At 42.6% G+C, this 19,358-nt stretch overlaps 1 protein-coding gene across 6 annotated transcripts in view; it reads left to right on the top strand.

The window, feature by feature from the left end:
• Positions 1–8,583: 8,583 nt before the first annotated feature.
• LOC113437860 (syntaxin-3-like) overlaps positions 8,584–19,358 on the top strand; it is an 89,436-nt gene continuing 78,661 nt past the window's right edge. The window contains exons 1-3 of one of the 6 annotated variants that reach the window (XR_015745055.1): positions 8,584–8,645; positions 9,397–9,863; positions 10,990–11,139. Coding sequence is in view for 3 of the 6 variants with exons in the window: in XM_087940965.1 (XP_087797091.1) it covers positions 9,847–9,863; positions 12,679–13,642 (981 nt within the window). In the remaining 3 variants the exon portion in view is untranslated. The other 5 variants (XR_015745053.1, XR_015745054.1, XM_087940965.1 and 2 more) reach the window with 5 other exon arrangements.

The following is a 19,358-nucleotide window of genomic DNA, read 5'->3' as shown; positions in this document are numbered from 1 at the left end:
TGGAATAGAATGGAATAGAATTCTTTATTGGCCAAGTGGAATTGGACACACAAGGAATTTGTCTTCAGTGCAAATGCTCTCAGTGTACGTAAAAGAAAAGATACATTCATCAAGAGTCAAGAATCATCAGTTACAACACTTAATGATAGCCATAAAGTACAATAAGCAATCAAATCATACTAGGAAACAGTCAATATAAACTATAAGGATACAAGCGACAAAGTTACAGTCATACAGTCACAAGTGGCAGGGATATATGAGAAGATTATTAGTAATATTAATGCAGACTTTGTAAATAGTTGGACAGTGTTGAGGCAATTATTTGTTTAGAAGAGTGATGGCATTCGGGAAAAAACTGTCCTTGTGTCTAGTTGTTCTGGTGTGCAGTACTCTTTAATGTCGTTTTGAGGGAAGGAATTGAAACAGTTTGTGTCCAGGATGTGAGGGGTCTGTACATATTTTCACAGCCCTCTTTTTAACTCATGCAGGATACAGGTCCTTGATTGAAGGCAGGTTGGTAGCAATTGTTTTTTTAGATGTTATTGTCCCAATCGCTCTGAGAAGACAGATAAGCATACATTCCCATGGCCATCTTCCGCCGGCTAATAAGTGAAACACCCCACACGGCAGAGGTGGTTTTCAGCAGGTTCTGATCAGTTCTGGAGAACCGGTAGCGGAAATTTGGAGTAGTTCGGAGAACCGGCAAATCCCACCTCTGACTGGCCCTACCAAACCCGTCTGCCTCCCAAGTCCCAGCTAATCGGCCGGGTCTTCTTTTGTTAGTGGGGTGGGGAGGGAATGGGGATTTTGCAGTATCCTTCCCCTGCCATGCCCACCAAGCCACACCCACCAAGCCACACCCACAGAACCGGTAGTAAAAAAATAAATAAATTGAATCCCACCGCTGGAATGAAAAACCAGAAGGAAGGGGGGGAAAACAAAAAGGAAAGAGGCAGGAGAGCTTTTCTGCACGCTTTTCTGAATAGCAGAAACAGATGGTTCAGTTGTCCGACGGGGCCTGAAGATTAAATGGAGAAGATTGCCCGCCTGAGTCTCTCCTTCACACGCTACCTGCAGGAGTTTCCGGCTTCTCCTGCAGCCTGGCTAAATCCTTTGCTCGTATCAGCTTTCCCAGGCTGCGTGTTACTGAATATGATTCATTCTGCAGATAAGCTGCATTGCCATGAAGCCTGAATCTTCCTGAGCCCCGAAGGCAGAAACTGAGCTAGCGCTGGTTTCCTGCACCTCTCACATCCTGTCTCTCCCATCTGGCCTTGACTTGACTTTCCATAAACACTCCACCTAATTGCTTTGTAACAAAGACAGAATCATTTTTTATTTTTGTTTTAGGATTGGTTTTTCCAACCTCTGGTTTGCTCAGAGCTGAACTGCAAGGCCTCATGTCCCCTAAGCATGTTTGTCCCTCTCAGCCTTTCCATACACTCGGTGTGCGAATTCATGACACTGTTATTCTTTTGATGGCATTCAGTACTTCCAACTTCTTTGACTTCGTAGGTACTTCTGTACCTAATCTTTATTCTGAAAAATTGCAGTCAGCTTCATTATGAGGTGTGTTAGCTTTCCTTCCTTCCTTCCTTCCTTCCATCATTTCTTGATTTCCTTTCTCTCCCTTCCACTTCTTTCCTTCCTCTCTCTCCCTTCTTCCTTCCTTCCCATTGTCTGTCTGTCTTTTTCTTTCTTTCTTTCTTTCTTTCTTTCTTTCTTTCTTTCTTTCTTTCTTTCTTTCTTTCTTTCTTCTTTCATCTATCTATCTATCTATCTATCTATCTATCTATCTATCTATCCATCCATCCATCCATCCATCTATCTATTGATCTATCTATCTATCTAAACTTTTTAGGGATAAAAGAAGGACTGGTCACACTGTAGAATCAGCAGTGAAATCAGAAGTGGTCAGAATGGACCACAATCAGCTGAACTAAACTTGGGAAAAAAGCCAATGGAAGGCACAGTGCCTTCATACAACCATGAAGGAATTTCAATGTTTCATCTCGTTAAAGATTTGCTAATTAACAAAAGTTTCAATATTCTCATTCCTTTTATGTATTCCAGACCTGACGGACAAAATGTTTTGTGTTCTGGATCAGTAAGTTCTCCACTTGCCCACTTGTTGTTCCACATGATGTCAGAGAGTGACTCATTCATTCTGAGTTTCTGTCAATGATTTACCTGCACTTTTTCCAGAGCAGGTGACCTAATTAAACTACAAGTGCTTGGGGATATTTCTTTGAATTAGTTACACATTCCAAAATAGGAAAATGGGCTATAAAACTGATCGTTGAAATGAATGTGAAGAAAAAGGGGTCTGGCAAGGTTTAGGAAAATGGCGAAGGAAAAAGATTTACTGGCCCTAAATAACTCAGGGCTAATTTAATTGTCAGCTTTGGAAGTCATATTAGCACCAGGAGCTTCCACGCTGCCACATCCTTGAGCCTGGGAAAATGGGAGGGGGGAATTTTGTGGAGCGTATGTGGTTAGACATAATAGCATTCTTCTTCTAACTCAAGGTCATGTTATTTCTGCACCTGGCTGAGGAGTGGTTGAGGGGACGTCTCAGCCACTCGGACAGTGATTGGGACATGTGATGGTGACGGACGGTGATTGGGACATGTGACGGAATAATGGGTGCAGATGGTGACGGACGGTGATTGGGACATGTGATAGAATGATGGCACCATCATCAGGGGGTGAATTTGTAATTTTTTATTTATTGGAGGGAAACCCAGAATTTTCAGATTCGGGATTTCCACGATGTGCCAGTTTACTACTCTAATAAAAGGAAACTTTGAGAACATGTCTGTCTCGGAGTTATTTATTGGAGTTGAGGTTTTCTGGAATGCTGACATTAGTTTGCTGTGAATATTTTATCACAAGAGCATTTTAAGCAGGCCATAGGTATTGGGGGAAGGGAGCGGCGTGGTGGCTGAGCAGTTAAAATGCTGGCCTTCTTGGCTGGAAAGCTGGCAGCTCAGGTTCGAGACCCGAGTGCTGTAAGTTGGGTAAGCTCAGGAGTGGGTTTCTACCGGTTCTGTCCACTTCTGTAGAACTAGTAGCTCTGAAGAGCAGCAGACATAGAACCGGTTCTATGTCTGCTGATGTTTTTGCCCATCCCCCTACCCATCTGGGCTCTTACCTGATCTTTATTTCCTAATTTTTCAACTTCAGCTGCTGAACAAGGCACAGCTGCAGTTAAAAAAGCAGGAAAAGGGGGCTGTTTCAAAGGCTGCTTCTCTGCACACAGCCTGCTGATGACGATTTACAGGTGCATGGCTCGCAGCCTACAGGGAATCTCATAAATCCCAAACCGGTAGTTAACCCTGTCGTATCCCACCCCTGGGTAAGCTCCCGTTCCTTGTCCCAATTCCTGCTTCTCTAGCAGTTCGAAAGCATGCAAATGCGAGTAGATAAATAGGTACCACTTTGGTGGGAAGGTAAGAGTGCTCCATGACATCATGCTGGCCACATGACTGCAGAAATGTTTTCAGACATTTGGCTCAATGGCCTTGAAATGGAGATGACCACTGCTCTTATAGTTGGCAACAACTAGTGAAATAAAATCTGCAGGGACTGTTTTACCTTTTTTAAAAAATAGGTATCGGGGAGTCACTTTTTACTGTCCCATTCCCCCATTTTCTCCCTTTCTTTGAGATGTGCAAAATGATAGGCAGATTCCAGATGGATAAACAACCACGAGGAATGATGGCTGTTGTGACGCCAGTATCTACATTAAATAAAGCAGTGTAAATAGTTCACACCATCATTATATGTACATGTATGAGACACCTAAATAGATGGATGTTTAAAAATTATCATCCATCAGTCCATCCTTGACAATCCCTTTTCATCTTTTTAACTTCTTAAAGCAATAATGGGTTTTTCTTTATCTTTTTAAAGAATAGAATAGAATAGAATAGAATAGAATAGAATAGAATAGAATAGAGAATAATAGAAAAAGAATAGGATAGGATAGGATAGGATAGGATAGGATAGGATAGGATAGGATAGGATAGGATAGGATAGGATAGGATAGGATAAGAAAAATACAGCAGAGTAGAACAGAACAGGAATAAGAAGAATAAAAATAAGAATGATAGAATAGAATAGAATAGAATAGAATAGAATAGAATAGAATATATGGAATAGAATAGAATAGAATAGAATAGAATAGAATAGAATAGAATAGAATAGAATAGAATAGAATATATGGAATAGAATAGAATAGAATAGAATAGAATAGAATAGAATAGAATATATAGAATAGAATAGAATAGAATAGAATAGAGAATAATAGAAAAAGAATAGGATAGGATAGGATAGGATAGGATAGGATAGGATAAGAAAAATACAGCAGAGTAGAACAGAACAGGAATAAGAAGAATAAAAATAAGAATGATAGAATAGAATAGAATAGAATAGAATAGAATAGAATAGAATAGAATAGAATAGAATAGAATATATGGAATAGAATAGAATAGAATAGAATAGAATAGAATAGAATAGAATAGAATAGAATAGAATATATAGAATAGAATAGAATAGAATAGAATAGAATAGAATAGAATAGAATAGAATATATGGAATAGAATAGAATAGAATAGAATAGAATAGAATAGAATAGAATAGAATAGAATAGAATAGAATAGAATAACAGAGTTGGGATGGACATTGGTGGTCATCAAGACCAACCCCCTGCTTGAGACGCCATACCATTCCAGACAAATTTCTAGGAAATTTCTAAATTAATAACAACTAATAACCTAAAGAACAAGAGACTTCCTGTTTCTTCTGGAGTGAGGGGCGCTAACAGAAGAAGATGAGTGAGAGTTGGAACAAATGAAGGTAAAGATCAATCAATCAGAACAGAGCTGGGAGGGACCTTGGAGGTCTTCTAGTCCAACCCTCTGCTCAATCAGGAGACCCTTTACCATTTCAGACATGTGGCTGTCTTGTCTTTTTTTAAAAAAAAACCTCCACTGATGAAGCACCCCACAACCTCTAAAGGCAAGCTGTTCTTCTAGATGAATAGTTCTATGTTGCTTCTCTCCTTGGTTGGTTTCCATCCATTGCTTCTTGTCCTGCCTTCTTGTGCTTTGGAAATCAGTTTGCCTCCTTAATCTTTGTGGACAATCCGCGCTAATGACATTCAGAGGCCCAGCTTCTCTTCCTAAATGATTTCCCTGGTTATATTAAACATGGTTTTTCAAGGCAGGTTAACATCTCTGGAAGAAAAGAAAAAAAGAACTGAAATAGTTCCGTAAAGGAACTCTGGCTTCCTTCATCACAATAGCCGGACTTTGGGTCTGAATAAATTAATTTTTAAAGTTCTTTTTGCACAAAACAAAAACCAGTTTAGCTGTCATTGACGATGACAAAGATCATGAGAAATGCTGTGATTTCTACGTTTTTGCTAATGATGCTAAAATCTAATTACAAAAAATGAGAGTGGGAATCAGTGTGTCATATCCAGGGCATTTAAACTGATTTGTCTGGTTCTCCAATTTTCAATGCTGATATTATTTTTTAGAAATACCAGCAATATAGGAATGCAAGATTTAGCAATGTCAGATGTGCTGCCTGATCTTTTGCCACTGTAAAACAAGGGATAATTCCATTTTTTTCCCTTTCCAAAAATGAAGAGACAGTAATAACATGAAGCGAATTAGGCTGCAGCCAAACTAATCTTTTGAATCATTAAAATAAGCTAACCACCTGCCCCATGGAGGAACATTAAATCCCACTGATCAACCTACCAAGAAAGCAATAGGCTTCTGAACAGTTTCATTTTAATTTGATTTAGTGAGCTACAAACATTTGAAGTATTGATGTCAGTCCTTTTAAATGAGATGTGGGTTATCGTAGCTGAAAAACACATGAACACAGTCTCTCTCTCTCTCTTTCTCTCTCTCTCTTTCTTTCTCTATCTCTTTCATTCTCTCTCTCTCTCTTTCATTCTCTCTCATTGTCTCTCTCTCTCTCTTTATTCTGTCTCTTTCTCCCTCATTCTCTCTCTTTCTCTCTCTCTCTTTCATTCACTCTCTCTTTCCCCTTCTCCCCCTTTCTCTCTCAGTTTTATTAGTTTATAAAATACAAAGAGAAAATTTTTAAAAAGTAATATAAAACTAGGGGAAGAGAAAAGAAAGAGAAAATAGGGTGCAAAGAGAGAAAAGGAAAGAAAAAGCCATGGTGGCGCAGTGGTTAGAGTGCAATACTGCAGGCTACTTCTGATGACTGCTGGCTGCCTACAATTTGGCAGTTCAAATCTCACCAGGCTCAAGGTTGACTCAGCCTCCCATCCTTCCGAGGTGGGTAAAATGAGGACCCAAAATCGTTGGGGGCAAGAGGCTGACTCTGTAAAACTGCTTAGAGAGAGCTGTAAAGCACTGTGAAGTGGTATATAAGTCTAAGTGCTATTGCTATTGCTAAAAAGGCACCAATTTCCAACAATTTAGCACAAGAGAAGATAACATTACAACTCAACTTTTTACTTTTATATAACAGAATATACTAGCCATTTCTATACTGAACCGAGTAACCCTTACGGCAGTATTAATACACAAAAAGACACACACACCTGCTAGATCTTTTCCTCACATACTTGATATCACCGTTGTCACTAGTCCTGACAGGCCCTCGACCCCTGTTAAATTCAGCCTCAATTTGTCTGATTAATAGAATAACAGAGTTGGAAGAGAGATCTTCAACCTCCTGTCCAAGCAGGAGACCCTGTGGCATTTTAGACAAATAGTTGTCCAGTCCCTTCTTTAAAAGATTATATTTTTGAATTTCTTGCCATCAAGTCATTTTTCTCTCCTATCCAGCACACAGACTTATTGTATATAACATGGACATACTGTCTAGCCCAGCCTTATGTTCCTGATAGTTAAATACCATCAAACCTTTTTACTTTACAATGGTATCTTGGTCCTCAATTGCTTTGAAACTCATAGAATTTAGTACTCAATGCACATTGATGCTAAAATTTTGCCTCAGGGCTCATTGTTCGTTTGGTACTCAACCCACAAACTAGAACGTCTCAGTGTCAACTGTCTTGTGATTCACTACATTATTCCTTATGAGAAAATTTTGTTTGGTATTCATAGTCATCATACCTCCTGGAGCCAATTAATGATGAGTACTAAGATACCACTGTATTCTCCTTTATCGAAAGACATCCCCAGCCAAATGAGGACTAAAAAGAAAGGATGCGTGTGTCGTTTATATTTCTTTCAACCTTACATTTATTCAAGAAAAAAATGATTGGACTTGTTTAATAACCATCAGCTCATATTCTGCTCCAGAGCTTTATATAACACTTTGCATGCAGGACCCACAATTTGGTTTTTGAATATGATATAGCAAGCAATAAATAGAGCAATAAACTATCCATGTGAGTTTGATAGTATCACTGTATTTTACTGAGAGAGAGACACACACACAGCGCGAGAGAGAGACAGAAAGACAGAGAAAGAGACAGAAGGAAGAAGAAAAGAGATTGACAGAAAGAGAAAAAGGAGAAAGACAGAGAAAGGGAGAGAGAGAGACAGATGGAGAAGAAGAGGGAGAGGGAGAGAGAGAGAGGGAGAGAGAGGGGGAGAGTGTCATGCCCTTGTTGGAGTCCAATTCTGAGGGGGAGATTGAGCAGCTGACAGGGAGTGAGAGTGTGGCTCCGGTGGCTGTGGAAGAAATGGGGAAAGGGTACAGTCCGGCTGGACATTCAGAGGAAGACCCAGGGCCACCCCCTCTTAATCCTAGGGCACGCAGGGAGGAATGGAGAAGGGAGCAATGTGTCTTACAGGAGAGGAAAAGGCCCTGATCCCTTTCATTAATTGCAGCTGGGAGAATAGGATATAAGTGGGGCATTTAAATAGTTCTTTGCTGGAAGCAAAGCATGCTTTACCTTGGTCGAGGCTTATCTGGGTTTTGGGGTCTTCCCAACCATGGTTGCTACGTTATCTTGTGGAAGTCTGCAATTTATCATCCTGACCTGCTGTGTTAATGACTCCAATGTGGTTTGTGTTGGGTTTTTTAATTTCTAATTATCTTTACTTTTGGTTCGGACTGCATTTACTCTCTTCATAGACTGTTTTTGGAAGAGTTTGATATCAAGCCAAGGATAATTGGACATTGGAGCCCAAGTTGGAGGCATTAAAGGGAATTTATTCTACTTTTGTGACTGTGTTGTTTTTGTGTCACGACCCGGGTCATCACAGAGAGGGACAGATGGAAAGGGAGAGGGATCGGGAGAGAGAGAGGGAGAGAGGGAGAGAGAACGCAATCCTACGGTGTGCTAAGTTTGCATCAGTATCATGGAGAATTTACTGTCCGCCCTAAAGGAAATCAGAGCTTGGCATTTAAAGTGTTAAACCACTGGAAATCTGCCAACATTTTGTTCCGGGACTTAGTGGCATTCTAGAAATGAATGGCTGCACATTGTTCCTTGTGGCCATTACGCACATTTAGATAAGCAAAGGAATCCTATTCAGAAGAGGAAGCTGATTCTTGTCATGCGCTCTTACGTCAGGTGGGAAAGGTAACCGGTTTGCTTTGTGGTGACAGTTTATATATAGTTTCAAATCAGGGAGGACCCACAGATCCAGCAACTCCAATAAAGACAGCAGCCACAGGTGAGCAATGAATGAGTTGTCACCTGGACGGCTGCATCGTCTTCACTCCTGACCCCTTGGCCCCTAATTCATATTTCTTAGCATTGAAAAATGGAACTGGCATATTCTTTTTAATTGAGGCCTTTTAAAGTAAAGCAGACGTGCCCGAATTCTCATTCTCCCTTCCCTTTGGACCCAAGAAAAATCCTGTTTGAAACATCTGTGGTTTCTAAACAATTGGTCAGGACTATCACATCTGGACTGCAATAGTTCACGCCACAGGTGTCGGCCTCGCAAGTAATCCCGATTAAAAGCACACCCAGAAATTCTAGTTCTAACTTTGTTGTTAGAACTTTGGCTTCCTTAACTATGGCCAGGCCATTCTTTGCTTCTTTTACATTGACCCATATACTACAAGGTTTTCGTCTTTGGTTTCATGCATTTTTGTAGCAACATAGTGGTTCTTTACATACAGTGCAACAGTTCCGCCTCCTCTTTTATGGGGTCTGGGTTTTTTTTTTTAACAGTTTGTATCCTTCTACCAGTATGTTCCAGTCATGGGTTTCATCCCACCAAATTTCTGTTATTCCAACTATATCATATCTGCCTTCATGTATTAGTAGTTCGAGTTCACCCTGTTTGTTCCCCAGACTTTGCGCATTAGCATATAGGCACTTGAGATCTTTATGTCTGGCACTGGATATACTTCCTATGTCTCTTATTTGTCTTCCTTTGCATCCCTCTTTATTTCATCATTTGACTTGTTTTCTAGGTGTTTTTGCTTGGAATTAGGTCCTGGAGATCCTAAAGATTGGAAAGCACCCAAAGGCCAGACAAGGAACAATGGATAGAAACTGAACAAGGAGAACCTCAACCTGGAAATAAGGAGGAATTTTCTGACCGTGAGAACAATCAACCCATGGAGCAGAAGTTGCCTTTGGAGGATTTAGGAACTTCATCACTTGAGACTTTCAAGAAGAGACTGGACTGCCCTCTGTCAGCGACGGTGTAGGGTCTCCTACTTGGGCAGATGGTTGGATTAGATGACCTACAAGGCCCCTTCCAAGTCTGTTAATCTAAGCTACATCAAAATCCAGACATTTGGTTCCTGGTTCCTATTTGTGACAGTTGAAGTGTCCCCGGGGTCACACGATCCCCTTTTGCGACCTTCTGATGAGCAAATTCAAAGAGGAAACTGGATTCACTTATAACAACCGTGTTAATGAGCCAACCGCTGAGGTAATTCATTTAACAACTTGGGTGAAAAAGGTTGTAAAATGGGGCAACGCTCACTTAACCCGTGTCTTGCTCAGAAAATAGAAATTTTGGACTCAATTAGGACCACCTGAACATCTGTAAGTACATCTCTCTCCTCTTCACCTTTACAGTCCAAGGAACCAAGGAGAGTCCCTTCTGAGACATTGGCCACATTCCCATTCCTACTGAGGGCTCAGCTGCCTCTTCTCCGTCCCTGGTCTAGGCCAGGAGTTTCCAACGGTGGTCATTTTAAGACTTGTGGACTTCAACTCCCAGAATTCCTCAGCCAGCTTTTGGCCAAGATTGGAGACCACTGGCCTAGGCTGAAGCCCTTCTTCCAGGGGTGGGGCTGCTGGGGGTTCGCAGGGGTTCAGGAGAGCCCCTAGCTAAGATTCTGGGCAGTTCGGAGGACCCCCAAATTTCACTCCTGGCTGGACCCCCCTCCCCTCCCCGGAGTCACCACGTGGCCTGTTTTGGATGCAGGCAAGTGCAGGGCACAAATGGAGGCTCAAGGAGGGCAAAAAACGGGCCTCCTGGAAGTTTGGGAAGAAATGGGCCTGTTTCCAGCATCCAGAGAACCTCCGGAGCCCAGGAAGGGCAAAAACTCCCCTCCGCCACAGTGCAGGAGGCCGATTAGGCCACGCCCACCATGGTCACGCCCACCCAGCTACTGGGCAGAGAACCCCTTGCCAAATTTTTTGAAGCCCACCCCTGCCTTCTTCCTCTTTGCTAAGGTTTGCCATTACAGAAGTCCCTCTTTGGTGCTACCCAGGGGCTAATCTGGACCCTTTGCAAGCTAATTATGGCACATTATCCTCAAGACTTTGCCCATGTGTGTGTGTGTGTGTGTGTGTGCTGAAGCCTTCAGAAGCTAAAACTACACACCGTCAGCTGCTGGAAGTCAAAGAGACACTATCTGCAATTTCTTCCCAATAGTGACTCATCATTAATTCTCTTATCTTTTTCTCTGCCTCTATTTCTTTCTTTCTTTCTTTCTTTCTTTCTTTCTTTCTTTCTTTCTTTCTTTCTTTCTTTCTTTCTTTCTTTCTTTCTTTCTTTCTTTCATCTACTTATCTATCTATGGGTTTTTGTGAATTCCTTGGATAAGATGCAGAGGTGGCATTCAGCAGGTTCTGACCAGTTCTGGAGAACCAGCAGCGGAAATTTTGAGTAGTTCGGAGAACTGGCCAATACCACCTCTGACTGGTCCTGCCCCACCATCTATTCGTCATTCAATGGGCCTCACATTGAGTCCCAGGTGATCAGCTGGGATTTCCCCTCCGTGTTACTGTGGAAGTAACCATCCTGGTTTGAAGATTGCCTTGGCCCCAAAGTCACCCAACGTGTTTTCATGGCTTAATTACGACTCTCCTGTCCTCCCCTAGTACAGGTAGTCCTTGACTAACAACGATTCATTTCGTGACTGTTTGAACTCACAACTTCAAGAGTGAGTTATGGCCGTTTTCACACTTATGACCCTTGTAGCATCCCCATGGACAGGTGGTCAAAATTCAGACTTTTGACAACTAACTCATATTTATGATGGTTGCAGTGTTCCGGGGCTCATGTGACCCCCTTTTGCGACCTTCTGACAAGCAAAGTCCATGGGGAAGCCAAGTTCACTTAACAACTGGGTTACTAACTGCAGAGATTCACTTAGCAATCATCGCTAGAAAGGTTGTAAAACAGGACAAAACTCACTTAACAACTTAGCACTCACTTAGCAACAGAAATGTTGGGTGCCATTGTGGTTGTAAATTGAGAGCTACCTGTATCTCAATCTTCGTACCGCCTGGTTTGAACGAGGCCTAGTTATTTACCAGTCGATTCAACCCATCAGAATGTAGCTAGAAGGGACCTTGGAGGTCTTCTAGTCTAACCCCCTGTTCAAGCAGGAAACCCTAGACCATTTCAGACAACTGACTGGCCAGTCTCTTCTTTAAAAAGAACCCAATGGTGAAACACCACCTACAACTCCTGAAGACATTTAGGAGAGGACAGTTTGCACAAATTTTAGGCATGGGCACAGAGGAGGATAGGATAGGATAGGAATAATAAGAATAGAATAGAATAGAATAGAATAGAATAGAATAGAATAGAATAGAATAGAATAGAATAGAATAGAATAACAGAGCTGGAAGAGACCTTGGAGGTCTTCTAGTCCAGCCTCCTGCTCAAGCAGGGGAATCTATATTATTTCAAAGAATCTAATTTCTTCCTCCCAAAAGATCCTAAGGACTAACTACTTGTTTTGGGGTTGGATTTTTGCTTTGTTTTGTTTTGGGAGTTTTGTTTTAAAGCAAGCAGAGCATATTCAGTTGAAAACCTGATATATTCCACCAAAGGAAACATCCTCCTGCATTATCGGTCACATGAATTGCACACGCTCATAGTTCTAAGGGTCAAGATCTGCTATGGACAAGAGGAATTTGTAGGGTCACCTTTGGAGTTGGCTTCCCCACCCCCCACTTCAAAACGTCTCTTTGGGGTTGCCATTTCTTCCGAGTGGTTCTCAGAAGATTCATTTTGGCAGCTTCTGTTCTCCTTGTTGGGCTCGGTGCCACCCACCCTTGGCATGGAATGCTGTCCAGCCGGTCAGAGTTGGCCATGTGATACCAGGTAAAATGCTGGCTGAGAAGCAAATTGCCACGGTCAATATTTGCAATAGCTGGAGGGAGGGAAGAGCTGGCTTTTTTTTTTTTTAAATTCTTTTTCTCCCGGCTTCTCAACCTCAGCAGCTCAGATTGACGCAAAACATTTCTGGAGTTGCTTTAAAAAGTTTTTTTTCTTCTCAAAGCCGATGGGTGGATCTGGCTCACTTCCTTTCCTGCAAATGCTTCAAGCATCAAGGAGAGACGAAGATGAAGGACCGGCTGGAGGAACTGAGGAGGCGCATGGACGAGAACGGGGACTCTCTGGATCTGGAGGAGATCTTCTCCTTTGAGAACCCTGCTTTCCAAGAAGACGAGAGCAGCCCCATGAGTAAGGTCCTCCAAGAAATAACCAGCCTCTCTTGGGCTCTGGATAAGTTGGAGCAATCCTCTGAGAACATCGCCAAGAAACAAGAACAGGTGCTTTGCTGCACCACCGAAGTGAGCATCGGGGAGGAGAAAAAAGAGCTGAGTGCCATGAAGGACACTTTCACTAGAGAAGCGAAAGCTCTCCAGCCAAGGCTCAGTGACCTCCAGGAGACCCTGGCCAAGGATGGGGTTAAGAGCCTGGCCATCAGCCGCATTCGCGATTGCCAGTTCTCCGTGCTGGTTAACCGCTACCGTGAGATCATCAGTCGCCATTATGCCAAGGAAACCCACTATGTGGAGAAGCTGAAGGAGCAGATCCAGAGACAGACAGAACTGGCAGGCTTGCATCTCCAAGAGGAGGACATCAAGCAACTGGTGGAGAGCCCTACAATGCCGCGCATTGTTGGCCAGGACTTGGAAGTGCTCAAAGCCAAGCAGCACCTCGCCATGGCCCAAGTGCGGCACCGGCAGCTCCTTGACTTGGAGGCCCAAATCTGTGAGCTCCATTCTCTCTTCTTGCACTTGGAGATCCTGGTTTTGGAACAACAAGAAGTCCTCAACAGTATTGAGTACAACATTCTGCACACCACAGATTACATTTCACAGTCCAATGAGGAGGTCAAGAAAGCTATCAAATATGAGCGCCATTCCCGGTTGTCCACCCTCTTGTCAGCGCTCCTGGGCCTTTGTGCCTGCTGCACATGCCTATCATGCATGGCAACTCCAAGCGTGTTGCGCTGAATAAAAGAAAACGGGACAGAGCTGTTTCTTTCAAGGAGAAAGAGAAACACCCCTTAATGACCAAGAACATCATGGAGCATTGGATGTACATCAGAGAAGAAGTCAGTGGGGATAAAGGAGGCTGATGGGTGCTCCCAAAAAGGAAGTTCGGGCTTGAGTCGAGTGGAATATGTTACTTTATTTCTGCAAAGCAGAGGAAGGGACTTATTGAAATAGGACATGGGTTCAGCAGAGCTCAGCTCCATTTTTGTTTCTAGCAGTATATGACTACTTCGGGACTACTGGCATGCAAGCTGTCCCATGCTCTAGGTTTTAACTACAAGGACTCAACTGCCTTCTACAACAAAAGATTCTGTTTTGCTACGCCTGGTGAACTTCAGAGAACAGATCAGTTCTTCTCGTCTTGGGGATTGTGGTCCATCACTAGGTCATTAGGGCAATGAAAAAGCCGTTGTCTCATCCGTTCCTGGACCTTTTCCTTGAGCTGCAAGTGAGAAGCCCAGATTTACGATGAAGGAGCTTTGACATTCCTGGAGAGGTGACAATCACCCCAGCCATGATAGAAAAGTGCCTCTGCGTGAGCTCAGAAGCACTCTCCGATCTTTGATGCTTTTTGTGTGTTTCAAAAATAAGATCTTGTTTTTCAAAACAGGGTCAGGATTGAAGCAAGCTGCTTCCGGAGGCGCAATTCAGGCAAAACGCAGCTCTAAAGGCTTCAGCCGAATTTTACAAGTGCTGGTTTTAGCAGATGTTAAAGGACACCCAAGAAGTAAGAAAATACCTTGAGCAGGAAAACAGGTTCTGTGGCAACAGTGCTTATTTCTGACTTCCCTGAAATGCTAAAGTTGAATACGCACACGTGTCTTTGTAAAAGATATTAAAGTCAAACAATATATTTGCAATCCTGAATGCCCTTTCTCCTTGTTTACCCCACCCCCAATGTGCCGCTTTTGCCTTAAAGGTTTCCTAGTGTTCTTGCAATTTATCTCCTACTGATTTCATCTATACTTGTGTGAAGAAAACGAGCAATTCTTTTTTTTTTTCTTAGCTGGAAAAATGAGATCACTGTGTCATATTGTACACAATAATGAATGAGTTCACTGGTTTTAGTTCCTGGATGTTGCAATGCAGGGTTTTACGCCTTGCTTACTGTACATTTCACCCAAATAATTTACAATTGTGTTATCTCACACAGTTGGCATAAGGTGGAGGGTGAATTAAGGATGCCAAGGGTTACAAGAAAGTTAAAAGGTGTTATCACAGCTTCTTGGCTATCATGCAGAAAGGAAATCAGTTTCCACACTGTTTTAACTTTCTTTTTTAGAATGTGCTTCTTTGAAAAGCAGAGAGGGGAGACGAACTATTTTGGTTTAGAACTGAGGTTCCTAAGGTGGGAATCTATTGTGCAAAAAGGGAAAAAATGTAACTGTTTGTCTAGAATTTAATTTGGGATTGCTGCTACCAAACTTGTGTGAAACAAAAGTCTGGATTTAATTATTGATTTAAGTTTTGAGATATTATTCAAGACTGGGGAAAGAGTTCATTGGGTCGACCCTGCACAAACAATGCTGAATTATAGAACTACACAGATCTGTTTATGCCTAGTTTTAATTTAAACTTTTCAGGTTTCAGGTGATTATCACCAATTTTTCTCTAGTTCCTTGGGATCCAACTATAAATTGAAATATCCAGCAGTCCAGAATGTTGAGATCTCAACTTTCAAAGATGCTGAGGGAGAAGGAAACTGGCTATTCTCATGCTAGTTGATGAGGATACAATCCCATTAAAATTTGTTTTCTACACTTTTCTCTAGCTCTGCATTATTTGGGAGAAAATCCAAAAAGCATCATTTGGGAGCACTTCCTACCTGTAGGTTCCTTTCAGAAATACATGTATGGGCCTTTCTGTTCAGATTTCCCTCTGACATTTTGTATCAACAAACTGCAGGGCAAAACATCACAGAATTTTGACTGATCATTCAATTCCATGGCAGCCCCAAAGGGTGGAATTTGTCCCAAGTTTGCATTTAAAGAAAAATCAACCCAGTTTCAGTGGCGGAGCTGTTGCCTGATCATCCCTGCCTTGCAGGAAAAGTTTAACCTTTCCTGTTTCTAACCTATTTCTACAAACTTGTCTGTTTCAGATCAGGGCAGGTAAAACAACAGTTCCCCTCTATTAAGAATCCTTGCTGCCTTTTTTTCATAGAGTTTTTAATAAGATGCATAATAATATCCCAAAGAGATGCTTTTTATCTGCCTTGCAATTTGCTTTCTTCCCTTTGTGTTTTTACCTCATTCTCAGGAAACTTGAAAATTCATTTTTATTTGTTTTGGTGCAGCTGTGATGGCACAGTGGTTAGAATGCAGTACTGTAGGCTAATTCTGCTGACTGCCGGCTGCCAGCAGTTTGGCAGTTCGATTCTCACTGGCTCAAGGTTAACTCAGCCTTCCAATCTTCTGAGATCGGACAAATGAGGACCCAGACTGTTGGGGGGCAGTAGGCTGACTCTATAAAACCACTTAGAGAGGGGCTGTAAAGCACTAAAGAGTGGTATATAAGTCTCAGTGCTGTTGCCCTGAGCCATAGTGGTGCAATAGCTAGAAGGAAGTATTGCAGGCTAATTCTGCTGACTGCCAGGAGCGCGAGTCTCACCAGCTCAAGGTTGACTCACCCTTCCATCCTTCTAGGGTTGGTACAATGAGGACCCAGATTGTTGGGGGCAATAGGCTGACTCTGTAAAACCACTTAGAGAGGGCTGTGAAGCACTGTGAAATGGTATATAAGTCTGTTATTGCTATTTCTCTGTCTCTCTCTGTCTCTCTCTGTCTTTCTCTCTGTCTCTGTCTCTCTCTCTCTCTCTCTCTCTTGGATTATTGGAAGTGGTTGAAGGTGTATTACTGTTGAGGCTCTTTTCAGTCACATCCCTTTCCATAGTTCAGCATCTGTTCAGAATCTCCCAAATAGTTTCCAATTCCTGCTCTGAGAAAGCTCCAGTATTGGAATTTTATAATTCTCACTGCTGGGAAATTAAATAAAAGCAAGGGATTTATTTCCCTGTTTGTGTCCTTTCTTTATGATTTTTCACAAATAATGCAAGGTGGCCAACTTATCCAACACACTCCCAAAGGTGCTTTCCTAAAAGAATTGTAGGTTCAGCCCTGCAAGCCGACATTAGCATCCTGCAATGGCCACCAATTTCATTTATTCTAAATGTTTTTTTTTACTCTCAAAATCATTAGAAGAGAATATATGAAGCGCAGGGTTGAATCAGGACAGCAGGGAGATCTCAGAGAGATCAAGAGAACAGAGTTCGAGCACAAACCAAGCAGCCAGTCCTCAAGATCACAGCACCATGTTTGGCTCAGATGATGAAAAGATTTCTTTCAACATTGGGTAGGTCCCCAACTAGCAGAGTTTGTAGCCCAGGTTCAAGTCTCTAGCAGTGGTGGGATTCAAAAAAATTTATTAACAGTTCTGTGGGCATGGCTTGGTGGGTGTAGCATGGTGTGGCTTGGTGGGTGTGGCTTGATGGGCGTGGCTTGGTGGGCATGGCAGGAGAAAGGTTACTGCAAAATCCCATTCCCACCCCACTAACCTGCTTTCCAGCTCTGTTCTCCTGTGCAGGGCAACAAAAGGAGACCTAGCCGATCAGCCAGGACTCGGGAGGCAGAAAATAGATGGGGTTGGCGGGGCCAGTCAGAGGTGGGATTGGCCGGTTCTCTGAACTACTCAAAATTTCTGCTACCGGTTCTCCCGAACTGGTCAGAACCTGCTGAATACCATTTCTGGTCTTTAGCCTCAACCTGCAGAATTGTACCCGGTCAGCTGAGGTTTCCCCAGTTACTGAATGATTCTTGAGTACAGATCACAGAATCTGGAGCTGCAGACCGAAAGTACCAGTTCTTGGCAACTTGTCTGGCTGAACTTGAATTTTTACTCCCTTGAGTTTTTGAGATTTCTTTCAGCTCCTCATTTTACTGAGAATAGCAGGGACCGCATGATATTTTTGTCTTTCAGCAGAGTCACGTTCGTCATTTGCATTTCATCCATTTTTGCTAAGGATTGCAAAGAATGAGTTTCACCAGGAAGCTCAAACGTCCACTTCAGTTTTCTGTTTTGATAGTGAAACAGCAAATCATCATGTTTTTCTTCCACTGGAGGATCTAAATGGCATTCACCATTTTTTTTTGGAAGTGGGGAGCGGGGGGTAACATTCCTCTGATAATTTCTAAATAAAAAAATTAAACAATCTTCCTGTATTCCATTGAGGACCAGCCCAGAGTTTTCTGTCACTTCAAAATATTGCCATTCGTCAAAGCAAGGTCCTTCAATTTCCATAACAGGCTAAGTTAATCAAGACTTTTCATTCATTCCTCAATGCCTCTGTCATGCCCCTGTCAGAATCTGATTCTGAGGGGGAGGCTGAGCAGCTGAGAGGGAGTGTGGCTCCGTTGGCTGTGGAAGAAACTGGGGAAGGGCAAAGTCTGGCTGGGCAGAGCAGAGGAGAGGTAGAGCAAGGGAGAAGGAATTCGGAGGAAGACCCAGGCCCATTCCTTCTTCATCCTAGGGCATGCAGGGAGGAATGGAGAAGGGAGCAACGTGGGTTGCATGGCTTACGGGGGAGGAAAGGGCCCTGATTCCCTTCATTAGCTGTAGCTGGGAACCCAGTGTTTAAAAAGGGATGTTGCACAACTGTTGGGAGAAAATCCTGAAATATCTGGTATTGTTGAGTCTTATCTGGGTTCCTGGCATCTTCCCAACTGTGTGTGTTTTGCTGGCCTTTCAAGTCTGCAATTCCTTCTCCTGCCCTGTCCAGTTAATTGCTGCAGCGTGGTTTGTGTGGATTTTTATTTACACTTTATATGTACTTTGTTTTCAGACTGAATTTCCTCCACTTAAAGGCTGCTCCTGGGAGAGTTTTTTCTCCAGCTGAAGGTAACCTGGACATTGGGGGCAAAGTTGAAGGCATTAAAGGGACTTTTCTTACTTATGTGACCTTGTTGCCATGCCCCGGGTCATCACAGCCTCATTTCTTGGACAACAGTTGCCTTGTCCCTTCTCTTTTGTTTGCAAAAGCTGAACGATGGATACAATGAAATTTTAAAATGTTCAACATATTGGAAGTGTTGTTTCTTATGTCTCATTTTTGTTTTCTTCTTATTTTTGTTATTTATATACTGCTGCCTATGTTGAAGCAAGTGACCTTACAATAACATAATAAACAGCTCATTAAAACAGGAGTAAACAATGCCCCAATATATTCTCATTAAAAAGAAAAGAATAAAAAATATGGATATTCAACCTTCACACAGGGAAGGATTGAGTTAACAGATTGGTCTTCAGCAGGCGTGCCACAGATGTATGCTAAGCATTTTCTAAATTTCTTATCTAAGAGAAGGCAGCTGTATTTCTTCTGTTCTTCGCCTCTGAAGTTCCTTAGCTGGGAAGCTTTCATTGAGAAAGCTCAGTTCTTACTACTGAACTGTGAGCCATATCAAGGCGTAAGGCTACTGTTGTGGTTAGCCAGCAGCAGGTGCAGACGGCTGAGGAGAGCGAGGACTCAGATGAGGGGCCAGGACCATTAGGGAGTGGACTGCTGCCTTCAGAGACTGTGGGGGCTGGCAGCAGCAATGAGGAGGTCCCCAAGGAGCCTGTGCCAAATGCATGTGTGTGCAGGGCTGCTCGTAGGAAGGAGCAGCAACAGCATGGGCTACTC

This window comes from Pseudonaja textilis, chromosome 12, assembly GCF_049901715.1.
Source record: "Pseudonaja textilis isolate UNSWEBS1 chromosome 12, rPseTex1.2, whole genome shotgun sequence".
Taxonomy (NCBI): domain Eukaryota; kingdom Metazoa; phylum Chordata; class Lepidosauria; order Squamata; family Elapidae; genus Pseudonaja; species Pseudonaja textilis.
This window is presented reverse-complemented; position numbering and strand designations above follow the sequence as displayed.